This window comes from Pelodiscus sinensis, chromosome 6 (genome assembly GCF_049634645.1).
Source record: "Pelodiscus sinensis isolate JC-2024 chromosome 6, ASM4963464v1, whole genome shotgun sequence".
Taxonomy (NCBI): domain Eukaryota; kingdom Metazoa; phylum Chordata; order Testudines; family Trionychidae; genus Pelodiscus; species Pelodiscus sinensis.
The window spans coordinates 51,369,716-51,387,253 of record NC_134716.1 but is presented as its reverse complement, the minus strand read 5'-3'; the positions used below and the strand labels follow the sequence as shown (position 1 = coordinate 51,387,253).

General features: G+C 49.8%; 1 protein-coding gene across 1 annotated transcript in view; it reads left to right on the top strand.

Moving 5' to 3' along the window:
* Positions 1-8,150: 8,150 nt before the first annotated feature.
* SLC12A2 (solute carrier family 12 member 2) overlaps positions 8,151-17,538 on the top strand; it is a 109,465-nt gene continuing 100,077 nt past the window's right edge. The window contains exon 1 of the mRNA XM_075931906.1: positions 8,151-9,749. Within this exon, the coding sequence (XP_075788021.1) occupies positions 9,108-9,749 (642 nt within the window). The 5' untranslated portion in view covers positions 8,151-9,107. The remainder of the gene's footprint in view (positions 9,750-17,538) is intronic.

The following is a 17,538-nucleotide window of genomic DNA, read 5'->3' as shown; positions in this document are numbered from 1 at the left end:
AAAGAATACTCAACTATAGCTGTTAAGATGGGAGTAGCAAGAGATGAATTCTTACATAGCATAAAGACTGGATTGATCGTAAAAATAAATTATATAATTTTCCAGTCTTTGTTTATAATATCCTATTCTGTCCTGATCACACAGCACCCCCATTGTGTTAGTGCCTCATTCCACTCAACTGTAAAAGCTCCATAGAGGTTGAGTAGAATCTAGAAATCGCTATAGTAGATTTGTAAGAATAAAAGCTGTTCTCTCTCAGCTGGCTTAACACACAGTTCTGTTTCTTGTCGTTTAAGAATTCGATGCATGTGCCTTCACTATTCAATTTTTGGACTAACGTGTTTGCTTGTCCAGTACATTTTCAATGACCATCTCTCAGATTGATCCAAGGTTACTTTCTTATATTGCACAAAGATTTACTACTATTGTTGCAGATTCCGGGATGGCATTGTTTAATGACCCAAATGGTTTCAACAGATTTATAAGAGAAAATGGTGATAGTCTTTTCTAAACTTAGTAGCAAAATTAGTCTACTTGGAGTTATCCTATTTCAGTAGATACTTTGGAAAGCCAGTAATAATGGTTACAATCACTTAAAGACAACAGCCAATAATCACTCATTAAAAAGCCACCAGATTTTCCCAGTTTGAACTAATTAGATCTTCAGTCCCATTGTATCTTCTAATTGTTTCCAAGATGTTCAGTCCTTTTGCACTCTCACTGAAAAAAAGTATAACAAAGCATTAAAGTTATGGCTTTGTAATGTTTTTTTGAAGATTCTGTAGCTCATGTTAGTGCTAGTTGAAGTAGATGGCTTCTGTTGGGGGGGTCCCCAGCAGACCAGGGAGACGTGGAGGACCCGGGCGGCGGGATCGCGGCGCGTCTTGGTCCCGCCGCCCGCGTCTCCCTGGTCTGCTGGGGCGGGGCCCAGCTAGTGCGCACCCCCCCCCAGCAGACCAGGCTTTTCTCGGGACACCTGTGGTAGAGCAGCAGGGGCGCTGCTGGTTGTTCCCGCAGCGCCGCTCTTGGCGCTACTGGACCAACCCGGCAGCACCCCAGCTGCTCTGCCCCAGGCGTCCTGATTCAGCTGCTGCTGGTCAGTTTCAGCAGTGGCTGAATCAGGACGCCTGGGGCAGAGCAGCTGGGGTGCTGCTGGGTTGGTCCAATAGCCCGAGGAGCGGCGCTACTGGAGCAACCCAGCAGCAGCCCAGCTGCTCTGCCCCAGGCGTCCCCAATTCAGCCACTGCTGAATCTGACCAACGGCTGACTACAGGAAGCCCGAGGCAGAGTTGCTCTGCCCCGGGCTTCCTGGAATCAGCCGCTGATCAGTTTCAGTAGCAGCTGACTTGGGGACGCCTGGAGGAGAGCAGCTGGGGTGCTGCCGGGTTGGTCCCCGTAGTGCCGAGGTGTGGCGCTGCGGGGACCTACCCGGCAGCACCCCAGCTGCTCTGTCCCAGGCATCCAGATTCAGCCGCTGTTGAAACTGATCAGCGTCTGATTCCAGGAAGCCCGGGGCAGAGCAATTCTGCCTTGGGCTTCCTGTAGTCAGCCGCTGGTCAATTTCAGCAGTGGCTGAATCTGGACGCCAGTTCCGACTTACATACAGATTCAACTTAAGAACAAACCTACAGTCCCTATCTTGTACATAACCTGGGGACTGCCTGTACTCATCTATGTCTTTCAGAGAAGTTTATAGTTTCGTCAAATAGGGATCAGTTTACTAGCATTTAACTCTTATAAGATGTCCCATATGCAGCAGATGTGTCTCCTATAACTTGAACATCTAGAATGTATCTACTGGTCTCCCATGAACATCAAGATAATGTATACCATGACTTAATACTTGATGCCTATGTGCATTCATCAGCCATGTATGCACATTCTTTGAATATGGTAAGAGAGTTATTCGCTTTGTCAACTGCTGAGACTTTCACTGTTGCAGTGCATGCTTCTATTCAGTCAACTGAGTCTTTTGCAGAAAGATGTAGCAAACATTTGTCAATCATATTCGGAATCAGCATCAAACTTCAGGATTAACAAGTGAAAACACACTTAGCTTGGCCTACAGCTTGCAGTGTGGGGTATTTCTTGCATAAATAGAAAGCATGATGCAACAGCTATGTTGGTTCACAGCAACTGTGTTGTCTGTCCAGCATTCTTAACTGTCTCATTAAGTACTTCTAAAATTGGCTTTTATGGTGACTGGCTAGAGGTTTTGTGTTTTGCAGCCTTTTTGTGTACGTTGTCAGTATTGGCTTGTCTAATTAGTCTGGCAAACCAAGTTCCTCCTCTTTACTATATAAATCTATGCTTAATTTGTAATGAAAGAGGTACCAGAGCTCAAGCAAATTTGCTACTTTTATAACAGATGCAACAAGTCTAGAGAAGCTGAGGTGCAGAACTGGCAAGCCCTATCACAAATTAAGCACTGAAGGATGTCCCCCTCATTCAGGTAAGCTAAGTACAGTTTTGCTGCCCTTCACTCATACCACAAGGAAAATATTTAATGCCTCTCCCACACACACACATTCAGTACTAAAGTGATTAATAAACCAATGCCTGTTGGATAGCTAGGCAAAGTAGGTGTGTTCATGTAAATACATTCTGGTCCTCGAGTCTGGTTTATTGCTAACTGTCAAGAGAAAGTTTACTCATACCTTGCTTGCAAATCATAATTTGAAATTATTGTGTTGGCCAATATAGCCAAAATAAATGTGCTGACTTTGTTATAAACAACAGCTGTCTAAGAAAGCTAGTCTTCATTCATACTTTTCAAGCACATTATGCTTTCTAAGTACAAGTAATTTATATATGCTTTTACAAGTATATATTTATGTTTCAATTTCAATTCAAATTTCCAGCTAAACTGGTAATCCTGCGAATAAATAGTTGAGCACTTGGGGGGGGGGGGGGGGGGGGGAGATGTTGGGGAAATTCAGGGGAGTGATGAGAAATTTTTACTCTGGATTGTTTAAAGTCAGGCTCTTAGGCTGTGGGGTCTCAACCTGTGGGCTGCATGTGCCCCAAGTAGCACACTGCTGGGATGCATGTGTGCTAAAGGCTGTCAGCAGGGTCTGGGTTCCCAGCTGCATGACTGTCCAGTGGTGTGAAATCTAGGCTGGCTAGAGCTGGGTCAATGGGAGAAACTCGCCAATCAATGTAATGTGTCTTGTTCTGGTGGAGTACTGGACTTCACAGGTGTGCATTTGGCAGTTGATTTAGTGGGAAAACCCAATAAATCAATCCCTGATGGATCAATCGCTGCAGCAACAATCCACCTGGTAGAGGAGACAAGCCCTTAACTCTGTGGTATACTACATGTCAGCTTATACTACCTGTTGGCTTTTCCCCCAGTCCTTTTTAAACTATCTATTAGGGGAGTGTGGCGGGCTCACCAGCCCCATCCTCTTCTCCCCAAGGTCCGGTCCCCTTTAAATGCAGGCACAGAGGCCTAGTCCTTTCAACGGAGGCCCAGCGGCCTAGTCCTTTAAATGGTTTCCCTCGTCGTCTGGGATCTGGTAGGAAGGGGTAGAGGGGCCTGGGCCCCCCCCCTCCACTGGGCCCCAACCCAGGGCCCTATCAGTGGCAGGTGGTTTCCACTACTGGCTCAGCAGGGCATTCTCCCCGGAACTCACTGAGCCCGCTGGGCCTTTTTCTGGCCCCTGCCTTGGGTTGCTTCCTACCCCCTTGCCTGGTCTGACGGCAGTCCCACCTGAAGGTGCAGGTCCAGCAACAGCAGCAACAGCTTCTAGGGAGGCTGTGCAGCACGGCCAGCGTTGTGGTCTGGCTCGTCCCAGTGACAACATCGGCAGGGGTAACGGGTCCTGCACCTCTTGGTCCGGTGGCTGTGGCTCCGGCTCTGGGGCCTGGAGAGGAGCTCCTTCCCCTCCCGCGGCCAGCCCCAACTGAGCAGCCCGGCAGCCTTTTATACCAGGGCTGCACTGCGAGCATGCCCAGCAGGGTTGCGGGGAAGGGGCGTATTCCACCCAATAGGCGGGCTCTCCGCCCCCCTGTTCAGTGGGAGGCTGGCCAGCCCCGTCACAGGGAGGTTCTATTAATAGAGATGCTCTATTTTCTAGTCAGGAGGAGATGATGGAACTATCAGATCAAATGAGGCACAATCAAATGAAAGAGTCTAACATCAGGAAATGGCAGACAGATAAATAGTGACAAATTATTAAAGTGCTTATACGCAAATACTAGAAGTCTAAATAGTAAAATGGATTAACTGGAATGCCTAGTTTTAAAGGAGGATATTGATATAATAGGCATCACGGAAACTTGGTGGAATGAGGACAAGCAATGGGACACAGTCATACCAGGGTATATAATATATCGGAGGGACAGAGCAGGTCGTGCTGGTGAGGGAGTGACTCTATACATGAAAGAATGAAGTAAAAATCTTAAATGAACCACAACGTTCATAGAATCTCTATGGATAGTGATTCCATGCTCCAATAATAAGAATATAGCTGTAGGAATATATTATCGACCACATAATCAGGACAATGATAGTGACTATGAAATGCTAAGGGAGATTAGAGAGGCTATCAAATTAAAAAACTCGGAAATAGTGGGGGATTTCGACTATCCCCAGATTGAGTGGGTACACGTCACTTCAGGACAGGATGGAGAGATAAAATTTATTGATACATTAAATGATTGCTTCTTGGAGCAGTGGGTTCTGAAACCCACAAGGGGAGAGGCTATTCTTGATTTAGTCGTAAGTAGAGCGCAGGATCTGGTTCAAGAGGTAAATATAACTGGACCGCTTGAAAACAATGACCTAATGTAAGAAAAATACCTGAGCAGCCCAACACTATGTCATTTAATTTAAGAAAGCAGAACTACACAAAAATGAGGAAGTCAGTTAAACAGAAAAAAAAAAAGGTACAGTGACAAAAGTAAAATCTCTGCAAGATGGATGGAAACTTTTCAAAGACATCATAACAGAGGCTCAACTTAAATGTATACCCCAAATTAAAAAACACAATAAGAGAACCAAAAAAGTGCCACCGTGGCTTAACAACCAGGTAAAAGAAGCGGTGACAGATAAAAAGATATCTTTTAAAAAGTGGAAGTCAAATCCTAGTGAGGAAAATAGAAAAGTCCGTAAACTTTGTCAAATTAAGTGTAAAAATATAAGAAAAGCCAAAAAGGAATTTGAAGAATAGCTAACCAAAAACTCAAAAAGTAATAGTAAAATGTTTTTTAAGTACATCAGAAGCAGGAATCTGGCTAAACAGCCAGTGGGGCCCTTGGACAATCGAGATGCTAAAGGAGACCTCAAAGATGATAAAGTCATCACGGAAAAGCTAAATGAATTCTTTGCTTCAGTCTTAATGGCTGAGGATATTGGGGAGATTCCCAAACCGGAGCCATTCTTTTTAGGTGACAGATCTGACGAATTGTCCCGGACTGAGGTGTCATTAGAAGAGGTTTTAGAACAAATTGATAAAGTTAACAGTAACAAGTCACTGGGACCAGGTGGCATTCACCCAAGTGTTCTGAAAGAATTTGCAGAACCATTAACTGTGGTTTGTAAATATCCTTTAAATCAGCTTCTGTACCTAATTGATTGGAAGATAGCTAATGTGACACCAATATTTAATAAGGGCTCTAGAGGTGATCCTCTAGATCACAGGCCAGTAAGTGATTACAGGCCAGTAAGTCTAATGTTAGTACCGGGCAAATTAGTTGAAACTAGTAAAGAATAAAATTGTCAGACACATGGATGAATATAATTTGTTGGGGGAAAGTCAACATGGTTTCTGTAAAGGGAAAACATGCCTTACTAATCTGCTAGAGTTCTTTGAGAGGATCAACAAACATGTGGACAAGGCTAATCCTTTAGATGTAGTATATTTAGATTTATAGAAAGCCTTTGACCAGGGCCCTCACCAAAGGCTCTTAAGTAAAGTAAGTTGTCATGGGATAAGAGGGAAGGTCCTTTTGTGGATTGATAACTGGTTAAAAGACAGAAAACAAAGGGTAGGAATAAATAGTAAATGTTCTGAGCAGAGAGAAGTAACTAGTGGGGTCCCACAAGGGTCTGTCCTGGGACCCAATCCATTCAACTTATTTATAAATGATCTAGAGAAAGGGGTAAACAGTGAGGTGGCAAAATTTTCAGATGATACCAAACTGCTCAAGATAGTTAAGAGCAAAGCAGACTGTGAAGAGCTTCAAAAAGATCTCATCAAACTAAGTGATTAGGCAACAAAATGGCAAATGAAATCAATGTTGATAAATGTAAAGTAATGCACACTGGAAAGCATAATCCCAGCTATGTATACAATACGATGGGGACTAATTTGGCTACAACACCTCAAGAGAGAGGTCTTGGAGTCATTGTGGATAGTTCTTTGAAAACATTCACTCAGTGTGCAGAGGCAGTGAAAAAAGCAAATAGAATGTTAGGAGTCCTAACAATGACTCCTAACATTCTATTTGCTTTTTTCACTGCCTCTGCACACTGAGTGAATGTGTACAGATGTGGTCACCCCATCTCAAAAAAGATATTAGCATTGGAAAAGGTTCAGAAAAGGGAAACAAAAATGATGAGGTGTTTGGAACAGGTGCCATATTAAGAGAGATTAAAAAGACTTGGACTTTTCAGCTTAGAAAAGAGGAGTCTAAGGAGGGATATAATAGAGGTTTATAAAATCATGACTGGTATGAAAAAATGAATAAGGGAAAGTTATTTACTTATTCCCATAATAAGAGCTATGGGGTCACCAAATGAAAATAATAGGCAGCAGATTTAAAACAAACAAAAGGAAGTTTTTCTTTTCTCAGTGTGCAGTCAACCTGTGGATCTCCTTGCCAGAGGATGCGGTGAAGGCTAGAACTTTAATAGGGTTAAAAAAAGAGTGAGATAGATTCATGGAGGTTAGGGCCATCAATGGCTATTAATCAGGATGGGTAGGAATGGTGTCCCTATCCTCTGTTTCTCTGGAAATGGTGGGGAGGGGATCACATGAGGATTAGCTGTTGTGATCCCTCCCTCTGGGGCATCTGGTATTGGGCAAGGTTGGCAGACAGGATACTGGGCTAGATGGACCTTTGGTCTGACCCAGTATGGCTGTTCTTATGTACGTACAGTTTGGTCAACGTAAGGCAGCTTACATCATGCTAATTGTGTCAGTATATACTACTGCAGCCTTACTTATGATATAAATGCTCTATTACACTAATATACTTTCACCATCATGACAGCGTATAGCAGGGCAGTTGTTCGCTGTCATTGTCGGTTTCACAGACATCTGCTAGACCTGTGAAATTGACAAAAAGGCTGATAGGTTTCTTGCTGTAAACCCCAGGCCTCCTCACAGCTTTGTCTGTCACACTAGGGGTGGGGGCACTATTTGGAGCTCTGCGTCCCCAGCCGAGGCTCCTGGATCTCGGTTGAGAGCAGGATAGAGAGGGTGGGGAGGTTGGCAGGGTCAGTTAGGTTCTTGCTCTGGAGCTCTGAGGTCACAGTTGGGGGACAGGCACAGGACCTAGCTGTGTGTGGGGAAGTGCTGCAGCACACCTGACCTGCATCCAGAGCCCTGGCTGCTATCTCCCCCCCACACCCAGGCTATGTCTACACTGGTGGCTTCTCGCGCAAGAGAGCTTACACTTGTAAGAAAAGAGTGTAGCTCTTGCGCAAGAAGCTTTCTCTTACCAGCAGGTACTGTAAATCTTGCGCAAGAGCAGACAGGCAGTGTGGATGCTCTGTGGATTCTTGCGCAAGAACGGCCGTTCTTGTGCAAGAACTCGCCAGCATAGACATAGCCCCAGGGTCCTGGCTGCTGATCCCTGCCTGGGCCTTTCTTTGTCCATATCTCCCTCATCCAAAGTCGGGTGGGAGAAGGCAGAGGCACAGACCTGTGCGCCTGCCACTGAGCAGTGTATGCAAAAGCAGGTGAGAGCTGGGGAAGCTCAGCCCTCCCCTTAAGGCAATCGACCACGAGACAGAAGGGGAGGGGGGCTATGAAAATGTGCAGTAATTGCAGCACAACCGCACCGGCTCCTGCTGACCTGCCCCCGACCCCCACCACCTCCTAAGAGTGGCGCCCGGGGATTTTCTCGCGAGATCTTTCCCCGCGCCGCAGCCTGCGGAGCCGGCGGGCGGACAACTTTCAAACCGGGGGAGCGAGCGCGAGGCTAGGCCCAGGGGGCGGGGACGGAGCCAGCCGGCACCATCGGCCAGCAGCGCGCGCGCGCGGCCTGCCTAAGAGCGGCGGCTGCTGGTGCTGGGGCTGCGAGCGCCGCCTGTCACCCACTTCTCCTCCGAGGCGGCGGACGCAGCCGTAGCGGCGCTAGCATCCGCCCCAGAGCCGGGTGTCTCCTCCTGCCGCAGCGCGCCCGGAGGGACCGGGCGGGCGGAGCCTCCGAGACAGGCGGCGCCTCGCTGCCGCCGCGCCCGCTCCGGGGAAGGGAAGCGACGCTCGCTAGGGCCGGAGGCGCGCGAGTCCCGGCGGCCGAGCCCCCCCCCCCCCCGAGGACGGGGAGGGACGGAAAAAAGCCACTTCCGCCGCCAGCCCGCCCTCGTGTCGCTTTAAAGACCCAGCCCCGAGCCGCGCCGCCGAGCCGCGATTGGCTGAGCCCTGCCCCTTCGGCCGGCTGCTGTCAGCGCCTTGGGGCCAGCCCGCCGGGCGAGCGCCGCTCCGCCTGCTCCTCGGGGTGTCAGTGCGGCGGCGTGGGACCCTGCCTCGGCGTGTCGGGCGGTTCTGGGATTAGGTCAGGCAGCGCGGTGGGGAGCGGGAGCCGCGTGTGCCCTCAGCCGGGGGCCCTGCTGCCCAGCGCGGGTGGGTGGGGGGCAGGAGGTGTCGGGTGCCGCTGCGGAGCGCGCCGCAAGGCGGCTGTTGCTGCCCCTCTGTCCGGGCTCAGGGTCTTGTGGCGGGCGGAGGAGCCAGAAGTGCCGCGGCGGCGGCAGCATCATCACCTGGCGCTGCGGCGGAGGCGGAGGGAGGGGAGAGGCGAGGAGGGGCGGGCGCGGCGCGTTGCGTGGTCTTGGGGCAGCCCGGCTGGTGGTTGGACGTTTAAAGCAGCCGAGCCGCCGCTGGGGTGTCAGAGGCAGCCGGGGCCGTCGCTCGTTCGCTGCCGCGTGAGCCGGAGACATGGAGGGGAAGCAGCCGCCGTCTGGCTCCACCCGGCAGCAGGCTGCTGCGGCGCCGGGAGACGCTGAGGAAGCGCCGCGCTTGCCGGCTCGCGTTGGGGATGCGGCGGCTGTCGGTGCGGAGCCTGAAGCGGGACTGTCTCCGGCGGCAGCGGCTGGTGATGCCCTGTGCAGACCGCTGGGTCCCACCCCGAGCCAGAGCCGCTTCCAGGTGGATCTGGTGGCGGAGGGCTCTGGCCGGGCGGCAGCGGACGAACCCCAGAAAGCTGGCGGGCCGGGCGGCGCGGCGGGGAAGGGCAGCGACGAAGCCAAAGGCAGGTTTCGGGTGAACTTCGTGGACCCGTCGGCCGGCGATGATAGCCATGTCGAGCACGGCGGGGGCCCGGAGGGCGGCGGGGTCAGCTTCCAGAACGGCGGCGATACGGTGCTGAGCGAGGGCAGTCTCCACTCCGGGTGCGGCGGCCCCGGCGGGCATCACCACTACTACTACGATACCCACACCAACACCTACTACCTGCGCACCTTTGGCCACAACACCATGGACGCCGTGCCCAGGATAGATCACTACCGGCACACGGCCGCCGACCTGGGCGAGAAGCTCATCCGGCCTAGCCTGGCCGAGCTGCACGATGAGTTGGACAAGGTAAGATACTGCGGGCATCTCCATTCCTCAGCCCGAGTGCTTCAGAGCCCTGATGGTGCTTGTGCTCACAGTTGCATTGCTTCCTTCCTCTTCCCACGTGGGGGCCAGATAATTCAGATCTGCGCTGACTAACACGGGCCGCTGGGTTGCAATAGGAAGCCTTTGCTCTGTCTTCTCTCTGCCCTCCTCCCCTTGTCTGAATTTGATCTAGGCAAAACAACTAAATGATTTCCCCTTAAGCTCCTTTCTTCGTGTTGGTTTCAGTTGTCCACAAACCGGCTTGAGATAAATGTAGATTTGTATTAGAAGGAAAACAGCAACAACTTGTCACTCAGATTTATAAAGATGCAGGTGTTGGACACTGACCAGTAGGAACCAGTCACAATTGTATATTTGAAGAACAAATGGCTTTACAGTGAACCCTCGCTACTTCGCGGTTCGACTATCGCGGATTCACGACTTCGCGGACTTTTTTCATTACATTATGAATCCGCGATGGTCGAACCGCGAAGTAGCGGTTACCAAAACTTTAAAAAGCCTCCGGGGAAGCCGGCGGGGGGGCATCCCAGGCGCGCCTGGGCTGCTCCCCCGCCGGAGCCCCTCCGCGGCTTTCAAAGCCTCCGGGGAAGCCGGCGGGGGGGCATCCCAGGCGCGCCTGGGCTGCTCCCCCGCCGGAGCCCCTCCGCGGCTTTCAAAGCCTCGGGGGAAGCCGGCGGGGGGGCATCCCAGGCGCGCCTGGGCTGCTCCCCCGCCGGAGCCCCTCCGCGGCTTTCAAAGCCTCCGGGGAAGCCGGCGGGGGGGCATCCCAGGCGCGCCTGGGCTGCTCCCCCGCCGGAGCCCCTCCGCGGCTTTCAAAGCCTCGGGGGAAGCCGGCGGGGGGGCATCCCAGGCGCGCCTGGGCTGCTCCCCCGCCGGAGCCCCTCCGCGGCTTTCAAAGCCTCCGGGGAAGCCGGCGGGGGGGCATCCCAGGCGCGCCTGGGATGCCCCCCCGCCGGCTTCCCCCGAGGCTTTGAAAGCCGCGGAGGGGCTCCGGCGGGGGAGCAGCCCAGGCGCGCCTGGGATGCCCCCCCCGCCGGCTTCCCCCGAGGCTTTGAAAGCCGCGGAGGGGCTCCGGCGGGGGAGCAGCCCAGGCGCGCCTGGGATGCCCCCCCCGCCGGCTTCCCCCGAGGCTTTGAAAGCCGCGGAGGGGCTCCGGCGGGGGAGCAGCCCAGGCGCGCCTGGGATGCCCCCCCCGCCGGCTTCCCCCGAGGCTTTGAAAGCCGCGGAGGGGCTCCGGCGGGGGAGCAGCCCAGGCGCGCCTGGGATGCCCCCCCCGCCGGCTTCCCCCGAGGCTTTGAAAGCCGCGGAGGGGCTCCGGCGGGGGAGCAGCCCAGGCGCGCCTGGGATGCCCCCCCCGCCGGCTTCCCCCGAGGCTTTGAAAGCCGCGGAGGGGCTCCGGCGGGGGAGCAGCCCAGGCGCGCCTGGGATGCCCCCCCGCCGGCTTCCCCCGAGGCTTTGAAAGCCGCGGAGGGGCTCCGGCGGGGGAGCAGCCCAGGCGCGCCTGGGATGCCCCCCCCGCCGGCTTCCCCCGAGGCTTTGAAAGCCGCGGAGGGGCTCCGGCGGGGGAGCAGCCCAGGCGCGCCTGGGATGCCCCCCCGCCGGCTTCCCCCGAGGCTTTGAAAGCCGCGGAGGGGCTCCGGCGGGGGAGCAGCCCAGGCGCGCCTGGGATGCCCCCCCCCCCGCCGGCTTCCCCCGAGGCTTTGAAAGCCGCGGAGGGGCTCCGGCGGGGGAGCAGCCCAGGCGCGCCTGGGATGCCCCCCCCCCCGCCGGCTTCCCCCGAGGCTTTGAAAGCCGCGGAGGGGCTCCGGCGGGGGAGCAGCCCAGGCGCGCCTGGGATGCCCCCCCCCCCGCCGGCTTCCCCCGAGGCTTTGAGGATCCTACTTCTACTTCGCGGATTTTCATCTATCGCGGTAGGGTTTGGAACCTATCTACCGCGATAAACGAGGGTTCACTGTATTGCAGCTGTGAAGTAGATAGGGAAAAGGTAATTACGAGTAAGAGAGTCCCTCTCCCAAGTGTAGCATGTCATCATTAAATCATCAAAGCTGCTTCTGTTCTTTGTTGCACAAAAAAATAGAAGAGCTCGCATGGAACACTTTTACCCCTTATTTTGAATTCAACAGTGTTCTGGTAGAGGCAGCTTCATTGGAATTGAGTTTCTGTTCTATCTTCCCCATACAAGTTAATGGAATTTGTGTATAGTGATTTAAGACTTAAACTCAGAACTGTAAGCTTCTGCCACCTTTTGGAGTAGACTGTATGTTGTTGGAGACTATAAAATAGTTAAAGTTTCTACACATTGTATAGAATACTCAATTTCAAACAAATCAAGGAAAGTTCATGGTTTGTTCTGTGCTGGGATCAGGCTAAATTATAGCAATAGCCTACTCTGGCTTTATAATCTCTGAATATCTTCAGATGCTGATTTCTTGTTACATGAAACCTACCTCTTGGTTGGTGTGTGAAGATTGGTTAAAGACTTCAATTTTAAATACTAATTAAAGACTATTTCTGGTCTAGCTAAAATGTGAAAAATGTGGGTTACATTCTGGTAAAACTCTTTGGAGGAGATAAAAATAAGGAATCTTCGGTTTTCTGACCTCTTTTCATCCTAGCGCTGAATGCTTTTGTGTTAGCAGTTCTGCTTAATAGCATTGTTTTGTCTTCAGTAACTTTTTCCCCTTTGTACTACTGATTACTACATACCACAAAGCTATAGTAGTATCTGTTTGTTTTTTTCATACATTTCTAATAGAATTTCATCTAAATTGAATTTAGAGTTTAGCCTATTTTTAAACTCATGCTGCTTTGTATTTTACACTGGCTCATATAGTCTGCATCGTTGATCCACTTCCTTCTGAATTCTAAATACTTTATTTAAAAATTCTCACTGTGTGTACTACATAACTTCTGCTATGATTAGTAGGAGTACTGCACACTGTGAACAAATTATAGGGGATAATTCTCAAGTCAAACTTTATTTAAAAAAAAAAAATGACCTCAAACATTTGACTCGAGGCAATGGGAAAAGGCAAAGGAAGTTAGAGATCCCTAAGTTTCAAGATGAAATTCTGATTTCTTTTAAAGTCAATGGTAGAACTTCCATTTACTTCATTTGGGTCAGAATTATGTCTTAATTATTTGTTTTGCTGTGTTTCATGCACTTCAGAGCAGATTTGTTGAGTCCTGTTAAAACCTTGAATCTAGAGCCATTTAAATGGACAACTGCATTGACGAAAGTCCTCATGGTTCCTATGTCTGTCAAATATAAACACTAATACTCTCTTTCAAATGTGATTTTCTTTATAAAACTTTATTTTGTATGTGTATTTTCTATCTTATCTGTAGTGATTAAACATTACTGTTGTTCCTATCATCTATCTTGTTTTATCTCATTCATGTTTCTCTCCCTTAGAATCCTGTTTATAAATGAATTTGGAACATGAGTGGCCATTTACCATTTCTTTCATGTATACAATATATAGTGTGTGTGTGTTTAGTATCTGGCATTGATTCAACATATAGAATGGGGTGGGGGACTCTTTTCAGTGGGAGATGTGGAAAAGGATAGTGCTTAAATATTATTTCTGTTACAAGCTAAAGCAATTTTAAACCTCAGGATTTGGGATTTGAACCTCAGAGCTTCAACAATATTTCATGGCTTTGATTTCAGCATAGTAATTGAAGAAGCAACTTAATTCGAAGCCTGTGGCTTCATGAACTTTTCAAGTTCTGTAAGCTACATTTTGGGGTGAAATTTGGCATATTTGTTCTAAACAAGCATGTTCCTTCACATTTTATTAGTAAGCTTAGTAAAACTCTACCTCAGTTGTCCTAGTCAGGGAACCAAAAGGAAAGGCAGGATGGGTATATGTAGGTAGACTGATTTAATAATTTAACTACTTATTTTTATGCTTTGCTTTTTAAAAAGCAATCTGATGTTTCAAATACAGATGTTTTAAAACTTATAGTTTTGTTCCTTGGTATAGATAAGTGTCAGATAAAGAAATAGAAATAATAAGGTGTATATTTGAAAAAGTAAATGTGATACATGAATTTCCTCTGTTTTTGAACAACCTGGTATTAAAAATATGTGAAAATATTTGTTATAATTTAAGTTCTGCACATTGAATAATACTTAGCTCCCTCATTGTCTTTTGCCTTCAAAGCTCCTAATAGATGGTAGAAAGTAAATCTCCTCAACTGTCCTGACAAGTATGGAAGTATCCTCAGTTTTAGAAAGACTTTACATTTCACTTCCCATAAGCCTGACAGATGTAATTGCTGTGTTAAAGGAATGTGGGCATTCATGCGTGTGTGTTCTGTACAACTGCATCTAGTGCCTCTGTCTTTACCTCACTATTAATTCCATAACCACATGTTTCAATTATATACCCCTCTGGAAGCCACACAATACTACCACTTCTTAAATTATTGGGGTGTTGAGTTTAGAAATGGCTGGTACAACATAGCCCTGTGAATTTCATCTGTTGTTGTCTTGTTTTTCAAACACCTATGAAAATTAATAACCTTACTTCACAAGGTACATTATTTCAACTCCTAGGTTTGACCCTTGAGGGCAGTAGTAACTGGGTAATTAGAGTAGAGTGGTTGCTAAATGCTTCTCTCTTAATCTATTCTTTTGACTAATGGGAAAAGCTTTATGGTGTGGGATTTGTGTGTGGAAAAGTTCCTGATAATCAGTAGGATAGAAATATTAGCCCATAATTAAAATAATGTGGGGAGGGGAAAAAGGAAACCAGGTGTATGAGAGATACCTCCACACTCAGAGAGGCAGTTGAGTGTAGGGATATAGTGGTGTAGTCGATTAACCAATAAGCAAAAGCTTATAGATTAGTGCTTCGTACTACATATTCCCCCCCCCCCCCCCCCCCCCCCCCCCCCCCCGCCCAGTACATTTTTTTAGTAGGCTGGCCAGCAGCACAGGTCAGTCTTGGCTTGTGCTGGGTCTGGGACCTACCCCTGCTGTGACTTTGCATTTAAAGTGTATTAGGAGCCAGGCGGTCAAGCAGCTCAGCTCAATTCCAGCTCATGCTGATACAGAGGCAGCAGCGGACTCCTCAGGAGTGGGGCTGGAGTGCACTGGCTACTGGCCCCACCTCCACCCCTGGGGACTATAGAATAGTTGAATAGCTGATAAGAATTCATAAGATAAATTGACTATTCAGTTATTCAATATTTAACATTCCTAAATGGGTGTCTAAGTGGGAATGGCATTGTGACAGTGTCAGGGCAGCAGAATTGGAAGGTAAATAATATTATCCTCTTTAAAGGTACTGGAAAAAATTCTCCAGCTTGACCAAATTATTTTTGGTACAGTTTTTGAGGTAGAGGCAAAAGTGATTGTCAGCCATATTCACATTCCCTGAAGCTATCATTTGCCAGCCTGGTCTCTAGTGTACACTGGAGCAGCCTGCTGGTTGCTAGTGCCCCATAGAGGTCATTTTGACAATGGGATCAGCCAGATTCAGACACTTCTGGCTGTGGTGCTTCTTTCCCAGTCATACGTCTCTGTCGAGAACTAGGGCAATAGATAATATAGCAGCTATCCCACCTAAGGATTGTCTTAGGCAAGGGGGAATCTTTGAGTGGCTAGATCTGCTAGTGCTAAGACTATTAATTTTTTGCATCTCAACCCTGGTTTCCACCTATTGGTATAACTATGTCACTCAGGCATGTGGAAAATTCATACCCCTGAGTGATACAGTTATACTGACCAAACTCATGTAGACAGTGATTTATTGATGGGAGGGCTTCCCTTGTCTACATAGCTCCAGCCTATCAGGACAATGGAGTACCCATGCAGATGGGAGAAGCTCTTAGGCCATGTCTTCACTTGGGGGAAGATCAGTGCTGTCGCAATCAATCTTCTGGAATTCAATTTAGCGGTCTACTAAGTCCCGTCAGTGGCTGATACTCCTGCATCTGTGAGGTGTAAGGGAAGCTGATAGGAGAGTTTGTTCCCATTGGCCTCCCACTGTGGGTACAGCGGGGAAGCTTGAATTAAGGCATACTGACTCCAGCTACATAATTAAAGTAACTGGAGTTGCGTATCTTAATTCAACCTTCCCCTTTAGTGTAGACCTGATCTTGGTGTCTTCAGTGAGCATTCCAGTGGTACAGATATACTAGTGTTACTGTAGCCACGATAGGAATAGCATGTCCTGAATATCAGAGATATCATCTCAGTAGGATTCTCACTTCTGCATGGTAAGCAGGAGGGATATCGCAAAAGAAAAATTATTTTGAAATAGGATCCTGCCCTGGAAGTCAAAACCAAGAAATAATGCTCTAAATGCATTGAAAGAACTTTGTATTTACTTTGGAGATGCTTATGTGGAAATATCTTAGAAACAATCCACAGGGGCAGTTGTGTTAACGCTCAGTGAGTCTTAGCACATAGTGTTCTATTTAACACCAGCCATGTCGTTCCACTGTGAAGTACAATTAGACATCTACTTAGAGACAGTCCTCTTAGGGATGGGTGTGAAAGAATACCAAGAGAGTAGTGTTATCAGTGTTTTAAATTCTGCTAATATTTAAAAGAAGTCTGTCGTGTTCCTTTCTTGGTCTCTTTTAAAAAAAAAAAAGTCTGCTATTATGGTCACAGAGATGCACTTGGATCATGTTTGAGGCTAACTGATGAAGTCTCATCTACAGGCAGTCCCCGGGTTACGTACAAGATAGGGACTGTAGGTTTGTTCTTAAGTTGAATCTGTATGTAAGTCGGAACTAGTGTCAGCCGCTGCTGAAACTGATCAGTTTCAACCGCGGCTGAATCTGGATGCCAGTTCTGACTTACATACAGATTCAACTTAAGAAACCCAGGCGTCCCCAAGTCAGCTGCTGCTGAAACTGATCAGCGGCTGATTCCAGGAAGCCTGGGGCAGAGCAACTTTGCCTCGGGCTTCCTGTAGTCGGCCGCTGGTCAGTTTCAGCAGCGGCTGACTTGGGGACGCCTGGGGCAGAGCAGCTGGGGTGCTGCTGGGTTGCTCCAGTAGCGTGGCTTCTTGGCGCTACTGGAGCAACCCAGCAGCACCCCAGCTGCTCTGCCCCAGGCGTCCTGATTCAGCCGCTGCTGAAACTGACCAGCAGCGGCTGAATCAGGACGCCTGGGGCAGAGCAGCTGGGGTGCTGCCGGGTTGGTCCAGAGCGGCGCTGCGGGACCAACCCGGCAGCGCCCCAGCTGCTCTCCCCCAGGGGTAGGCAAGAAAAGCCTGGTCTGCTGGGGGGGGGGGGCACTAGCTGCACCCCCTCCCCCAGCAGACCAGGGAGACGGAGGTGGCGGGACGCCCAAGTCTTCCACGGCTTTGCTCCGTCTCCCTGGTCTGCTGACCTGGGAGACGCGGAGCAAAGCCGCAGAGCATGTGGGCAGCGGGACAGTCCAGGCGCGCCGCGGCTGTCCCATGCTGGCGTGCTCCGAGGCTTTGCTCCCCATCTCCCTGCAGACCAGGGAGACGGGGAGCAAAGCCTTGGAGCACGCCCACAGTGGGACAGCCCAGGTGCGGCCGGGCTGTCCCGCTGCGGGCGTGCTCTGCAGCTTTGCTCCTGTCCACCTGGTCTGCTGGGGGGGGGGGGGGGGGTCCAGCGGCTTTGCTGGCTCCCCCCCCCCCCCCAGCAGACCAGGGAGACTGGGAGAAGCTTTTCTCGCCCCGGAGGACACGGGTGGCGACCCGCCGCCCGTGAGCTCCAGGGTGAGAAAAGCCCCGTTCGTAAGTGCGGATCCGCG